The 14,255-nt window shown below is 45.6% G+C and overlaps 1 protein-coding gene across 4 annotated transcripts in view; it reads right to left on the bottom strand.

The window, feature by feature from the left end:
• Positions 1-14,255, bottom strand: part of LDLRAD4 (low density lipoprotein receptor class A domain containing 4) — a 314,408-nt gene that overhangs the window by 13,657 nt on the left and 286,496 nt on the right. For all 4 annotated transcript variants that reach the window (XM_078687499.1, XM_078687501.1, XM_078687502.1 and 1 more), the window contains one exon: positions 3,115-3,168. In XM_078687499.1, coding sequence (XP_078543625.1) covers positions 3,115-3,168 — 54 coding nt within the window. The remainder of the gene's footprint in view (positions 1-3,114; positions 3,169-14,255) is intronic.

Here is a 14,255-nt window from a genome sequence, read left to right as displayed (position 1 = left end):
TAATTTTAAGATTCAATTCTCTTTTAAAATTGCAAGGGTCTGCGATAACAAGAAGATAAATTATGATAACATTTTCACATAAACTTTGCTTATATTGAGCAACCCCTCCCTGTTGCTAATGGTATAATCCAGTAAACCCGCTGCATTACTGTGACAGCAGTGGGGTTTCAGCTGGTAGTAACTGTGTTGTACTCTCGTAGCACTTCAGCATAGCAGGCCTCTGCTAGGAGGCACAAGCCAGGTAAGGTGTTCTTTTAGATTTCTTATGTAATTTTAAACTGGGTTTTTACACGTCAGGTTGTTCCTAGGTTTTTATTCTTGCATTACTCCATCGTATACTACGTAATTTGGGGGCTGTTTACTGGAATGATAAATAACGTGAATAGTAGAGCAACAAACGAAACATATATTACTTTTTAAATCAAACAGTTCAAGGTGTTATGCCGAAAACTACAACCGGCCACTGTCAGCTCTGAAATGTACTACAGTGTCATTCATTGTCTGTGTGCTAAACTATTAAAACATGTTGAGTTCTTATGTGTGTCTGCTGGGTGTAGTACCACTCAGACCAGACATTAGCTGAGGTGGCGTATTGTCTACTGCGAATTGTTTGAAGAAATGAATACCATATTGTCTGCATGACCATTATTGAGAGTGACTGTCAGCAGATGGAGTTTAAACTTTACGTTTTCTGTCAGCAGGGGTGTAGCAGACACTACCTTTCTGGACAGGCTTGCGGACTTTCCACTGACCATGTACAATGTGGCCTGGAAGCCTCAGGTGCAGACCAAAGTATATATTCGGAAAGGCAGGCATGTCGTCACAGTTTACAAGGATGTCTTATTTTTATTTACAATCCTGAAAAATGCAAGAGTGGGCAGGTGATGACAATCATAGGGATTGTAGTGGAAGGGTACCCTTTAATATGTTGCCACTTTGTTTGCAGTATGAATGCAAACATTGAAAAGATGAGAGAAAAAACTTCTCATACGTTACACCTGCCTCAAGAAGGCACACATTTCTGGCACAAACTCTGGTCTACATTTTTCAGTAGAGTTTTGCATCAAAAACAGTGAGTGCATGGTAATGCCCATGTACAACCCATGGAACATTCACTTGTTGCAAAGTAGCACATGCTGCACTTTACCTTACATTAGGCTTCTTTCTTACACAACACTTTGCCCTGGATTTGCACCACTTTTGTGATTCAAACCTAATGAAACGTGTTAGTATATTTCCCCCAAGTCTTTTTGCATTTTTGTGGCAATCTATCTTATACTGTGTACAGCCTATCCCAGCTTATCGTATACTGTGTGCAATCAAATTTTAGGTTGAGCCTAGAGAGCGATTGCGCTGTCAGGTGATTAATTGTATGCACTTTGTGGGGTCTGACTCCTCCCACGCTTCGGTCTCGCTTTTTTATGGGTCATTTAAACATTGTAGACTCCAAATGGCTAATGGTTGGTACATGTTCCACCTTTTTTTTTTTTAAGGTTAACTCCCCTGTAGTATTGCAGTGGGAATGAGCAGCGACGCGCACGCAGTCCTTACGCACAGCTGTTGCCTCCGGCCTTTCAACTTCCACCGCAAGTAAAAACAGGCAAGACGCCTCTTTCATGTTTCATCATCCCGCCTTTTATTTGCTCAGCACAGCGCACCACAGCTGCTTCCTCAGCCTGTGGAGACCGACTGAAGCGAGTCTTCTGCATTCCTTCACTCTGATGTAGCGTGCACTTTACAGTGCCCCTGGGGCACAAGCAAGCATTCACTCCAGTGCACCTTTGTTGTTGGGAAAACCCATGTGCTGAGGGGTTTCCCAGAGACAGGCGCTCTTCCAGGGACTTGCGCTGCACGGATGGTGCAAGCGGAGTTCTCCAAGCCGCCTCGTGACATCACCGCTGTATTGGTGGGCAGGTATTTTTTGTAGTCTGCAGTGGCCTACTGACTGTATGGTAATACCATCTTTAATCTGATAACCAAAGTAAAAGGGTGGGCGATTCCCAGAAAAGGGTGTCAATAGAAGCTTCTGTGATTAAACTATGTTGCAGTAGTGTGCAAAAATAAGCCGCATGGCTAAATACTTCCAAGGTCCGAAAGGCGAGACAGATTGCATTGCAAATGCTTATTTTAGGGTGCAGGTGCATTTTGTGAGCATAGAAATGCTTTAGATTCTTTCTTTTAGCATATGCATCTTGTCAGAGAACTGGGCCTTATTTTAAAGCAGAAACGGCATTATCTCACGTTGAAGCACACTAGCAAGCCTTTAATTTTCACATGGAAAAATGGAAGCCACGTGTAACATTTGAACGCAAGGCAAATGGCCTTTCTCTGTAGAATTCCCCGAAGCATGGAGAAACAACCACTGTTGAAACTTTGTAAAGGGATAGATAGGATCTATATCGGTCTTTGGCGCTGCTTGGTTAGCAGCATTTTGAAGAGCTCAATTGAAACGGTTAGAATTTGTGTTCAGAATCTGCAATTACAGTAACTAAATGGAAATGAATCCATGAACAAACTACTTCACTTACATTTTCCCTGACACACAAAAGATGAATAGGTGTGTTTGGAGGATCCACAGCCAATCCATTAAGTTGTCATCCAAGGATTCATCCATCTTTTAAAACACTGCCACCCTATTCCTGTCTTATTGTGCTTTTTTTTTATAACCATCCTATGGGAAGAAGCAATTACCCAGGGTTTCTGTGCACCACTGTTTCAGCATGGGCGTCTTAAATTTGTTTTTATGCGACTTACAGTATTTAAAGCGCTTGACTGCACCTCCAGCCAGTTTGAATCCAATCTAACACATTCTTAAGACTGTGGCACAGAGCCCATGATGCGGATGGGTTTGGACATCTTCACAGAAAAGTATTGTGGTGATAGGTATCCCCCCCTTCCTTCCCACACACACCACTGAAATCTTCGGTCATCAATTCTTTGGTCCAAGTTTACTCACGTTACCATGGAGTTTCATATGTTTTAATATCTAAGATTTTGATTACAGAAACAGAAAGTACAAATATGGAATAGATCTTGAAGCTTCTGGCAATCAATTGAAATTTGAGGTCGAATCTATCATAGAACTGATAATAGAACAACAAATAAATATTGTACCTCTGAAGCACTTGGTCGTGACACGGAGCTATCCGACGGCCAAGAGCACCCCTCCTGAAAAGGATAGAAAGTAAAAATGGATTAAATAAAATACAAGTTGCCCTCCGCTAAATATAATTATTTAAAGGTGTTAAAGGCAGCAATTCAGGAATCTTATTTTTCTACAATCCAAAATGTCTTTCCCATTCTAGAACGGAGATGATCACCCATTTTCAAATGTTTGCTTTATTTTACTATATGAATACGAAAAAGTTACTTACGTTCACTAACAATCTTTCTGGAGGTTACTCCATCTACAAGCAGAATCTGTAGTAACCGACTTTAGATATTCGTGATGTATTTCAGATAGATTTATTGAGTTAGTTACAAGTAGATGAGTTGTAGAGTTACAGCGCTACCAGAAGCAGTCTTCCTGCTGCTCAGCCCACACTCGAATTGACACACTCAAGAATCCAGGCACCCAAACATTCCATTCAAGAATCTCACACCAACATTCCATGGATCACATTCACACCGGCTAGGGAGTAAGCAACCAGATCCATACACCACAGGTTACTACAGATTCATCATCTTTTGAATATGTACCAGACACTAGATCTGAATACTTTCCCATAGATCTTCCACACTAGAAGCAATGTCATTCTCACGTCTTCAGAGCCCTAAAGCACCCACCCCAGCATGCAGACATCAGTTTCCCATCCCTTTTTCCACACCGGTGCGGCAGGAGGATGAGAAAGGCATTATGTATGCGGAGGTGTAGGGTAATAAACAGTTTGGAACCTTATTTAAAATGGCCCATTATCATCCTTGAAGACCGGAAGGAGTGCGAAATCTGAAGGCAGATAGAGTAGCTGCCAGAAAGATAGTTACCGAAGGCAAATAACTTTTGCTTCTTATGGTAACTTCTATCTGCAGATTCCTCGCCTTTTGTGCAGATTGTCAAGCAGTACATCACTTGGTGGAGGGGCTTGAAATGAAGTGTCAGAAAAGGAAGTCCTGGAGGACAGAAGGGAGAAAATGGTGGTTCTGTAACACCTCTGCATCTAAGCAGTAGTGCATAGCAAAAGTGTGAAGGGATGCCCATGCTGCCACTCTGCAAATATTAGCCACAGGTTTCCCCCTGCCAGGGTAGAGTTGGAAGACTTGACTCACTTAATGGGCCTTTATTCCCTCAGGTGGTTCTTTTCATACAAACATCTAAAGCATCTCGATGCATAAGATGATCTGCCTCGATAGGGAGCTCTTTTGGATAGCTTTGCCTTTCCGGTTGTCTGCATACCTGACAAACCTGATATAGCGGTGAGTGGAGGCTGTGGCAGGGCCCTCTAACTACTTGGTGCTGTAACCTGTTGCCTGAGTATTTTAAAACGAACGAATTTCGTGCATTTGTTTTTAACTGGGTAATCTTTTTTAAATTGTGCATTCTTTTTGAGGAGAGTGTTGGGGCATTCTAGCAGCTTACCTTTTCTGGAGGCCAACGGAGACCTGGGCTCAACCTTGACTCCTTCCTGCCCCGGTCCGATCCAGTAACCAGTATGGTTGCACAGAGGGCGGGGTAGGGAGAACCAGGCACCTCCGGTCGACCGGTTAGCGGTCTAGTTGCGGGGAGCAGGTAGCTATAAAACCACATGCCTCAGCGACCGCGAGGCAGACGGGCGCGCCAAAGGCAAGCCCGTCTGCGCCCGTCCGCGAACCCCTGGTTGTGCTGGAGTAAAGCTACAGTATAGCCCTCAAGAACTGCTTGCTCTGCGCCCCGCTATAGCGGATCTGTGTTGACACAGCATGGCTGGAGGTAGTAAGAGCTAGGACTGTAGGTACTGCTCATTCAAGCCTAGAGTGGGGAGGGAGGTGAAGGAGGCAAGCCCTCATTTGAATTGCTGCTTGCTGAACTGTCGGTTACTCAGGAAGCATAGACTGGAGATCTATGACCAGCTTGTAGATGGTCAGGTAGACGTGATGTTTCTTTCTAAGACTTGGCTGGACGAGGACTCTGCGCCAGAGATCCTAGGGGCATTGCGATCACTAGGATAGACAGGGATTCTGGCAGAGCGGGCGGAGTGGCAATTATATTTAAACACCACATCCAATGCGCCCTCGAGCCTATCACCATTGCTGATAAGAGGCTTGGATCTTCACGATTAAGGTGGACTTGAACTACACTGTGAAAGGGCTTCTGGTCTACAGACCTCCTGGACCCCCCCACTCGCTTTTCCCCTAGCTTGATAGATTGCCTTACTCAACTTAGTGCTGGGTGATCTCAATCTGCATTCTGATATGGCCACTCTACAGCTCAGGTTAATATCTGACTCCACTACCCATCTCAGGGGCCATCTGCTTGACCCCATTTTTGCGAATTTGGAGTATATAGTTCTCTACCCACCTCTTCCTGTTGTATGGACAGATCATTTCCTGGTCCCTTTTGTTATGAGGCTGCCTGGGCCAATGATACGGGAGAAAGCTAAGAGGGGCATAGTGTGCCAGAGGTGGACTGGCTTCTCGCAGGTAAAGTTCAGCAGCGCTTTTTTTCAGGGGGCCTACCTAGAAGCACAGATGCCGAAAGTGCGTGCATACACTTGGATAGGCGGATTACGGAGGACTTGGAAAGCATCGCCACCTGGTCAGAAAGAATACCAGGTAGAGCACAAAAATCTGCTCCTTGGTATACTGCCGCCCTGAAAATGTCGAAAGCAGACTGTAAACGCCTGGGAAGGAGGTGGAGGAAAGACTTCTCAGACCAGGGGAAGAGGGAGTATAAAGAGACACTGAAGAGCTATCATGGGCTCATTAGGAGGGCGAAGGCAGCATACTACCTGGAAAGAATTGGGTTGGCGGGCAATTCGACAAAGGAGTTATCTTCCCTAGCTACGTTGGCTGCTCCAACTCTGGGCTCAGAAGAGCTATGCAACCGCGTGGAAGACTTCTTCGCAGACAAGGTGGAAAAAATGTATTCGACCTTTCCTGACTCCGCCCGAGTAGGACATGAGGCATTGGAGGAGACGGAGTACGCCTGGGAGGGTGAAAGGTTGGAGAGTTTCACTGTTCCCCCCCAGAGCAGCCAACTAAAATTTGTATTCGTATCAAGTCAGGTTCTCCTAGAGACCCGGCCACCCCTAAAGTGCTGAGAGGGAGCTTGGAAACCCTGGAGCCATATATCAGACACCTGGTGGAGGTCTCATTTAGGACATGCACAGTGCCAGGATGCTGGAAGGAAGCAGTGGTCCTCCCACTACCCAAGAAACCTCATATAGGCCCAGACAAACTGGACAATCTTCATCCAATCTCTTTTACCGTACTTCGCAAAGGTTGCATAGAAAGTGGTAAATATGCAGCTGACGGCACATATTGGGAAATTGGATCTCCTGCATCCCACTCGGTCTGGATTCTGGGCCTGTTACTCAATGGAATCCGCCTTGCTTTTTGACACAGAAACCATCAGGCAATATGTGGATGCGGGTCAGACGGCAGCCTTAATCCTGTTGGATTTAAGTGCTGCCTTTGACACTGTGGCCCATCACACTCTGGTGCAGTGTCTGAGGAAAGGAAGAGTGTCTGCCCAAGTTGGATTAAATCATTTGTTGGAGCGCAGCTTTCAGGTGAGGCAGGGCTCTCAATATTCAAAAGGCATCAAATTAAGACAGGGGGTGCCGCAGGGAGTGACCCTGAGCCCAACCCTGTTCCCGACCCTGTTCAATCTCTACGTGGCTCCACTAGCGGAGTTTGCTGATGGGTTTGGGATCAGGGTTGTGTCAAATGCCAATGACACTCAGCTGGCGGTCTCCCTAACACAGGCACAGGATACGGCAGCCTCCAATTTCGTGGCATGCCTTCAAGAGCTGGCCTCATGGATGGCTAACAACTGCCTGAAATTGAATGGCAATAAGACCGAGGTGCTTGTGGTGGCCCCAGAGTTTGGGGTCCCCCCTGTACCCTGCGCTCAGGCGAAGAACCTGGGGGTGTGGTTGGAAACAAGGCTTTCCTTTGAGTACCAAACCAGGAGGGTGGCAGGCGCCTGTTTTGGAGGCCTAAGGGCCCTTCGCAAAACTCTGGACATGTTGCCAACCGCAGCCAGGAAGACCATGGTTCATGCCCTGGTGACATCGCGCCTGGATTATGGCAACATTCTATACCTGGGTGCAACTACGAAGTGTATGCTTAGACTCCAAGGGGTACAGAACGCAGCAGCGTGTCTGGTTCTCATGCGCCCGAGGAGGGCCTCCTCGAAGGCAGCGCTGGCTCTACTCCACTGGCTACAGATAGGAGAGAGAGTCCTGTTTAAGGCACTGTGTGTATGCCATCATAGTAATAAGGGGACGGATTCTTCCTATCTGTCTGAGTTACTCACCCCTTATGTCCCAACGCGCCAACTGAGATCAGGTGGGGCGGGTTTGGTGTGCGTTCCCGCTATTAAGAGAGCAAGGATGGGTGAACGCTCCTTTCGCCTGCTGGCTGCCCAGCAATAGAACTGACTCCCATTGAGTCTCTGGATGGAGGCCCGGGATGGACCTTCGGGAAAAATTTGAAAACGCATCTCTGCCCCCCCCCCCCGGATAGTTGGATTGGCTAGGTTAGGCTGTGGCAATCTGTGCAGTTGCACCGCAGCGTGGGGACACACTGGCCGAGTGTAATCATGCGCTTTATAAATGTGCCTATTATTATTCTATTCAGTTTGGAGATTCTTAGTGAGGCCTCTGCAGACACTGACCACAGTTGTCATATCCAGCCCGTGCAGGATGGAAAACAGCTCTGGTTTGCAGAACCTATTTATAAGGGAAAACTGCAGTAAAGTGTGGAGATCAGCTCATCGCTTGTTACTCACTGACATACCTTGCAAAAGTGACTGCTACTAGAAAAATGTTCTAAAAAGTCAGACTTAATTGGCAACATGAAGACGTAATTGGCAAATATGAGGAGGCTCAAAGGGACACCCCATCAGGAATGTTAAACAAATTGAGGTCTTACTGTGTCAAACACAGTGAGTAGCGGGAAACATATTAGTCATGCCCTTGAGAGAACGTAAAACAATGGTTGACTTTGAAAGGGTTTGTTGGTCCTGAAGGCAGAGGAAAGCAGACAAGGCTGTTGCCATTCCTTGACAGTTCACACAGAGCAGCCCTGCTGTGCAAGAAAAAGCCCAAATCTTAGGATACCTGATAAATGGACGTCAAGTACACAGGGTGACAAACCTATTTCACCTTCTGCAGTACACTGTTTTAGAGGAATGATGGCAAGCAAACAGAAAGGCCTCTACCACTTCCACTAGCAACTGCAATGTTGCTAAACTGTCCCGCTCAGTCTCCAAAAATGAAGGTAGAGGTGCTGAAGAGTGGGATGTAGAACCTGCCGCTCTGACTTGGAGAGAAGATCCGCCCTAAAAAGAAGATGAGGCGGACACAGGGAGAGGTGCAGGAGATCTGTGTACCACACCCTCTTGGCCAATCTATCACAATGACAGTAAAGTGGACCCGGTCTTGGCAAATCCTCATCCTGAGGAATCAAGAGTATTGGGGCAAACGCTTGATGAAGAGGAAAATTACACTTCAACCAACCACGTCCTAAGACTCCTCAAACCAGCTATCAGAGGGCACAGAACTTCGGAGAATCTGCCATCTATTTTGCTACCTACTAAACCCTGTGCTGGTGAGCCCAGGATCAGAGTCAAAGGGATTCCCAATAGAGAAGCTGCAACTCTATTCCCCCCGTTTGTTGATATACCACATCACAGTTATATTGTCTGTCAAGATCTGGATGGACAGACTGCAAAGTGAGGGAAGGAAGGGATTTAGCACCAACCAATTTGGCCTCACCTCTAGAAGACTGATATGCAGAATCTGCCCTTCCTGAGACAAGAGACCTCTAATCTTCAGTTCCTCCAGATGAGTACGCCTCTTTAGGATGGGGAGATCTGTCATCACTTTGGCCCCCGCTGGTGGGAGGCAGAAAGACATCCCTGCCACGTGGTTCTACTTCACACCCAACCAGGCTAAATCCACAGCAGTGTCCCAGAAGATAAAGGTGTCTGACAAGACTCCTGGGTGCTGGAGCCATTGGAAGGGGGGGTGCACTATTGGAGGGCCCTCATGGGTCAGTGTGCATGTGTAACCAGGAGCATGCGAAAATCCAGCAGACAGTCAGGAATGGAATCTGACCCATTACCTGAAACCACAGAATCAGACTGAATATCTGTATTCCGTTTGAGTATGTGGAAAGGCTTAAAGGGGTATCGTGTTTAGTACTGCTCCTATGAACAGGAGGCCCAAGAGGGCTTCAGGTGAGATTTGGGTACACTGACTGAAAATCCCAGTTTAAATAATAAGGAGGACGTTAACTGCAAGTAGCATGGAGTCATCAGCTAAATGTTGGCCTTCAACTGCCAGTTGTCTAAGCATCCAAATACCGGGATTCCCAATCTTCTGTGACGTGCCGCTACCACCTTTGTAAAGACTAGAGGTGCTGATTTTAATCCAAAAGGAAGGACTGCGAACTGGGAGTGTGTGAACCCCACCACAAAATGCAGATACCTTCGTATGACACCGAGATCGGAATGTGGAAACACACATCCTGCCAGTCTAACGGCACCATCCCATCATCTGGTTTCAGTAACAAAAGAACTTGAACCTGGGTCAGCATCTCGAATTTTTCGAGGTGAAGAAAAGGATTCAAAACCTTGAGGTCTAGAATCAGAGATGGCTTCTTGTGCACCAGGAAGTACAGAAAGTAGCACCCATGCACAATAACCAGCTTTGGCTCCAACTCCACTGCTCCTTACTAAAGGAGGGCTGCTGCCGCCTGCTCAAAGATGTGTAGATGGTCCTCTGTCCGAAGGAAAGAGACCTCTTTAAAAAAAAAATTGAATAGCGCGATAGCCTGGATGGAAAGCGGCTCACCGGCTGGGAGCAATCGAGGCGGCACGCGTGCGCCCGAGATTCTTGAACACTGTATTCTCGCAAAATATATATCAGATACCTTAGGTATTGCAGCGACGAGGATGGCAAATATCTAAAAGAATAATTGATATTTTTGGGGGTTCAAAGATGACTTGACCCCTGGAAATTGTTGAATTTGTTCTTTTAATTGAAATCCAGGGAAGAGGTCTCTTTCCTTCCTTGTGATTTGGGCATTTAACTTTACTACGGAGGTCTGTCCACGGCGTGCGCCGATTTAGAACCAAATTGGATGCATCATTTATTGACACAGGAGATAATTGACGGTGGAATTTACTAATGAGATCCCATCCCTTGATTGAACTACATTCCAAGGCGCCAATTGGAGTTTCACGGTTACACACACTATTTAGTCCTGAGGAAGACCCCATTTTGACGAATTGATATTACGCGTGACAATTGAGGGGTCGAAACGCTGACGTATAATATAAGACGAAACGTCCCAGTTAATGTTGAATGCGAACTGATGGAATTTATTTGGTGTATTCAATTGAAAACTGTCCCATAGGAATCGGATGTTAGATGAACTAATAATTTGTATATGTGATCATTTTTTGCGTCTATTTCAATGTATTGTGACATATATGTAATCATTTTTGCACTGTATTTGTATTGTGTTCTTTGTATTGGTGGTGTAAATATATATGTGTTTATGTGTGTACATACTATGCTTTCAAATATATATGAATCATTTGATTTATTCATGGATGTTCATTTAATGCAATAGGGAGATATTTCGAAATAATTGTGATTTTTCATTGAATGGTTATCCCCCTGGTTGGTGGGTTGGTTGGAAGTATTTGAGAATTCTTTTGAAGAGAGGTAGCAGAAACACTGTTTGTGTGCGGCATTAAGGCAACAGAAAACCCAGCTAAAAAAACAAACAGAAATGGGCCATCAAAAGACCTCAGGATGATAATCTCTGGGCCAAATTGTTCTCAGACTTAAAATACGACTATAGTGCCAGGTTCTGGGCTTCCGTCAATAAAATACTCTGGCTGGAACACAGGGGAATAACCTTCCACATCTCAGAGGCCACCTGGGCAATGTTTTCAATGGAACATTTCAACCATCCGGAGACTGGAATAGCCATGCAGGACACTCGGGTAGTTATAAATTCAATCCACCCTACAGGGGTAAATCCGACCAATGCAGACAATTAAGCGGCAGATAGCCAAAGTATGAAGGGAAGGGGGCCCGGCCAAAATGGCATTCCTCCAACAGTCTTTAAGCAAGATACTGCTTTTTGGGCTGAAAACCTGGTACTGGTCTTCTCACAGATCTGGAGTTTGCATGCACTGCCTGCCTCATGGAGGGGCTCGATCATTCAGTCAATATTCAAAAGAGGCGATACATTGTTGCCAACAAACTATCGTCTAGTAGCCTTGATTAAAAATTAGGCAAAATATTTTGCTGGGACTTCGCTCGAAAAACTACCACTCTGGGCCTCCAGAAATTCTATCATTGTGTTCAACCAGACAGGCTTCTCGAAAATGTCAGACACTGTATTAAACATCTTGACAATCTCGCTTCTAATAGATGCAGCACAAAGGTGCCAAAATGCCCTTAAACATTTGCTTTATTGATTACAAAGCGCCATTTGACCACATCAACCGGGTGAAGCTTTGGAGCAAGTTGGTAAGCTGGAACATACCACAAGCACTACTGGACATGCTGATCCTGCTCCACAAGGATACACGAGTGCAGATCAAGATTGGTGCTGGAATGCACCTCTCTAGGAACATTCCAACTACTCACAGCTTGAAACAGGGTTGCGTCCTAGCTTTACCCTTTAACTCTTTTTGGCAGTCCTGGCACATCAGTTGCAGTTCTGCAATGCCCAGGACCAAAAATTAGGGGGAATGGCAATCGGCAGGTTTCTCTACGCCAATGACGTGGTCCTGGTCAGCCGCACTCTAGTGGGGCTGCCGCACCTGCTCAATGTCATGAGGACCTACTCTATGGCCAAACGCCTGATCATCAATCTTGGAAAAACGAAGACCCTAATGTATAACCACAAAAAACGATATTCGACATGTTTCTGGGGAGGTAAACGGTTTGAAAATACAGATGAATATAAGTATTTCGGGGTCATCATTCATAAAAAACAACAACTTTGACACACCCAGAAAAAAGCTATGAAATGAAAAGGTGTGACTTTTGCTGTAGCACTTAAAAACCTCAAAAGGAAATTGCCAGGGCCTTCACTGGCACCCCTTCTTTCAGTAGTACAAGCCAAACTTATACTGGTGATATCATATGGGAGCATACTACTAAGGGGCCGAAACGCTAGAGTTTTGGATAACATAACGCTATGCTCCTACAGAATCATCTTTTCACTTACGTGTTTCATCTCCCCATCACATATTCGGCTCAAGTTTGGCTTGCTAAAACAGACGCTGGCCAGGCGGGGTGCCTACCTAATATGCTGATACACAATCAGGAAAGCGGAGGCCGACACACTGAATTACCTCCTATGGAAGGAGCTACAGGATTGTGACTTGTCGCCGGAAGCGCCTACCTTCAGGCATCATTAGCAACCACTGGGCTTAAGCAGCTTTGGGGCACGCCTACCAGCCATCAGATCTTCAAAAAGCTAGCTTGGAAATCCTAAAAAATGTGCTTGCTTGCCGAAGGCAAGGCTTCACTTGCGTTCAGAGCCCACGGATGAATGATACTAAGTAACTATAAGACTCTCGCACAACAAAAGTATTTCAACCCTAGGGAACCTAGCCTTTGTCAAGGAGCAGTTGAAGGTATTGGTTGTGGTTGCTGCCCTCAAAATGTAATCTTCCCACCTGGGTGCAGGAGGACCTACCTGACACTTGCATACTATGTGGCTCTGGGAAGGAAGACATGCTCCATCAGACCAAACTAAAATAATCATAAGTGAGGCATCTTACAGGCAACTTGTACCCAACCGGTCTGGTAATAAGGGCGTAGTCCAGAGAATACACTCCATTTATCTTGGCAGCACAATTGTCCAACATGGCTAATAAGAAACTGGTCCATTGCGAACTTCTGTGGTCTCTAAGCACTGTAAATAAAATCAATTATTATTCATTATAACAGCACTTAATTCATCGACTACAAAAGGATGACGGTGGAGTTGGTGATCCATGATTGGAGCTCGTAACTTGAAGATCCTGGAGCCCCGAGACAGTGTTTCAGCATGTTAAGATACTAGTGCAGTGTGCTTACTCTGGCTGTGAGAGGAACGGGTAGCTCGCTTGGGTGAGGGAGTCTTGAAATAATTCAGTGTCTTTCTAGTAAATGCAGTTGAGAGCCCCAATACAGAGCAAACATAAGGACTGCAGGGTCAGAGAACATTAGTCATCTACAGGAGAAGAGGCGTAAGGGAAAAAAGTTACAAAGTCTTAATTTCCCCACAAAAAGCCATTATTTGCAAATATTGCATCAAAGTGGATTTTCTCTGTCCTCCACCCTGTTTTAAACAAAGCACGTGGAATAATGCTCGTTAGCTGGTGCTCTGCAATTGAGCTACAAAGGAGAAGCATAGCTTAGATGAAACCTACAAACACAAGCTTTTTCCCCATCATTTACAGTACGTAAATTTGAAGAGCACTAACTTTGACCAGTGACATCTAAAGTTTGAGAGTGGTTACTAAGAATTGATTGAAGTACAATCTTCTGGGTCCCTGCCAGACTGGCTTTTGCTCATTTCAAGGTAAAAAAGTTAGTTTAGATTCCTGTACTGCAGGAGGTCACAAGAGAAGAATGGGGACAGCAGTGTAGGAAGGGAGCCAGAGGCCCCAGGGCAAGCAAGGAAAATGGCCCCCATGACTGCTGTTGGAGTAGTAAATACAGACATTATCAGGGTTTAATGAGCCCCTCAAGGTTCTGAGGCCTGGTGCCACTGCTCCGTCTCCATCAATGGTTGCTCTGCCTCAGGACTGTGGCACTATTGCTGCACTTGCATCATTGGCTCTTTCAGCAGCCTTTGACACCATACACAGACAGAACAAAAAGGGACCATAAGGCAGCATCTATGGAATATGCCAAGTGCTTGCTGCTCAATGCCCGCTCTGTAGTTAAGCACAAACATGAGCTGGAAGATTTAATCCAACTTTCCTCACCAGACTTAATCTTTGTAACCGAAACGTGGACAGATATTACATCAGTGCCAGATTGGAATATTGCTATACCAGCAAGGTACGCCTTCTTCTCACAGGATAGAGC

Source organism: Lissotriton helveticus, chromosome 4_1 (genome assembly GCF_964261635.1).
Source record: "Lissotriton helveticus chromosome 4_1, aLisHel1.1, whole genome shotgun sequence".
NCBI lineage: Eukaryota > Metazoa > Chordata > Amphibia > Caudata > Salamandridae > Lissotriton > Lissotriton helveticus.
This window is presented reverse-complemented; position numbering and strand designations above follow the sequence as displayed.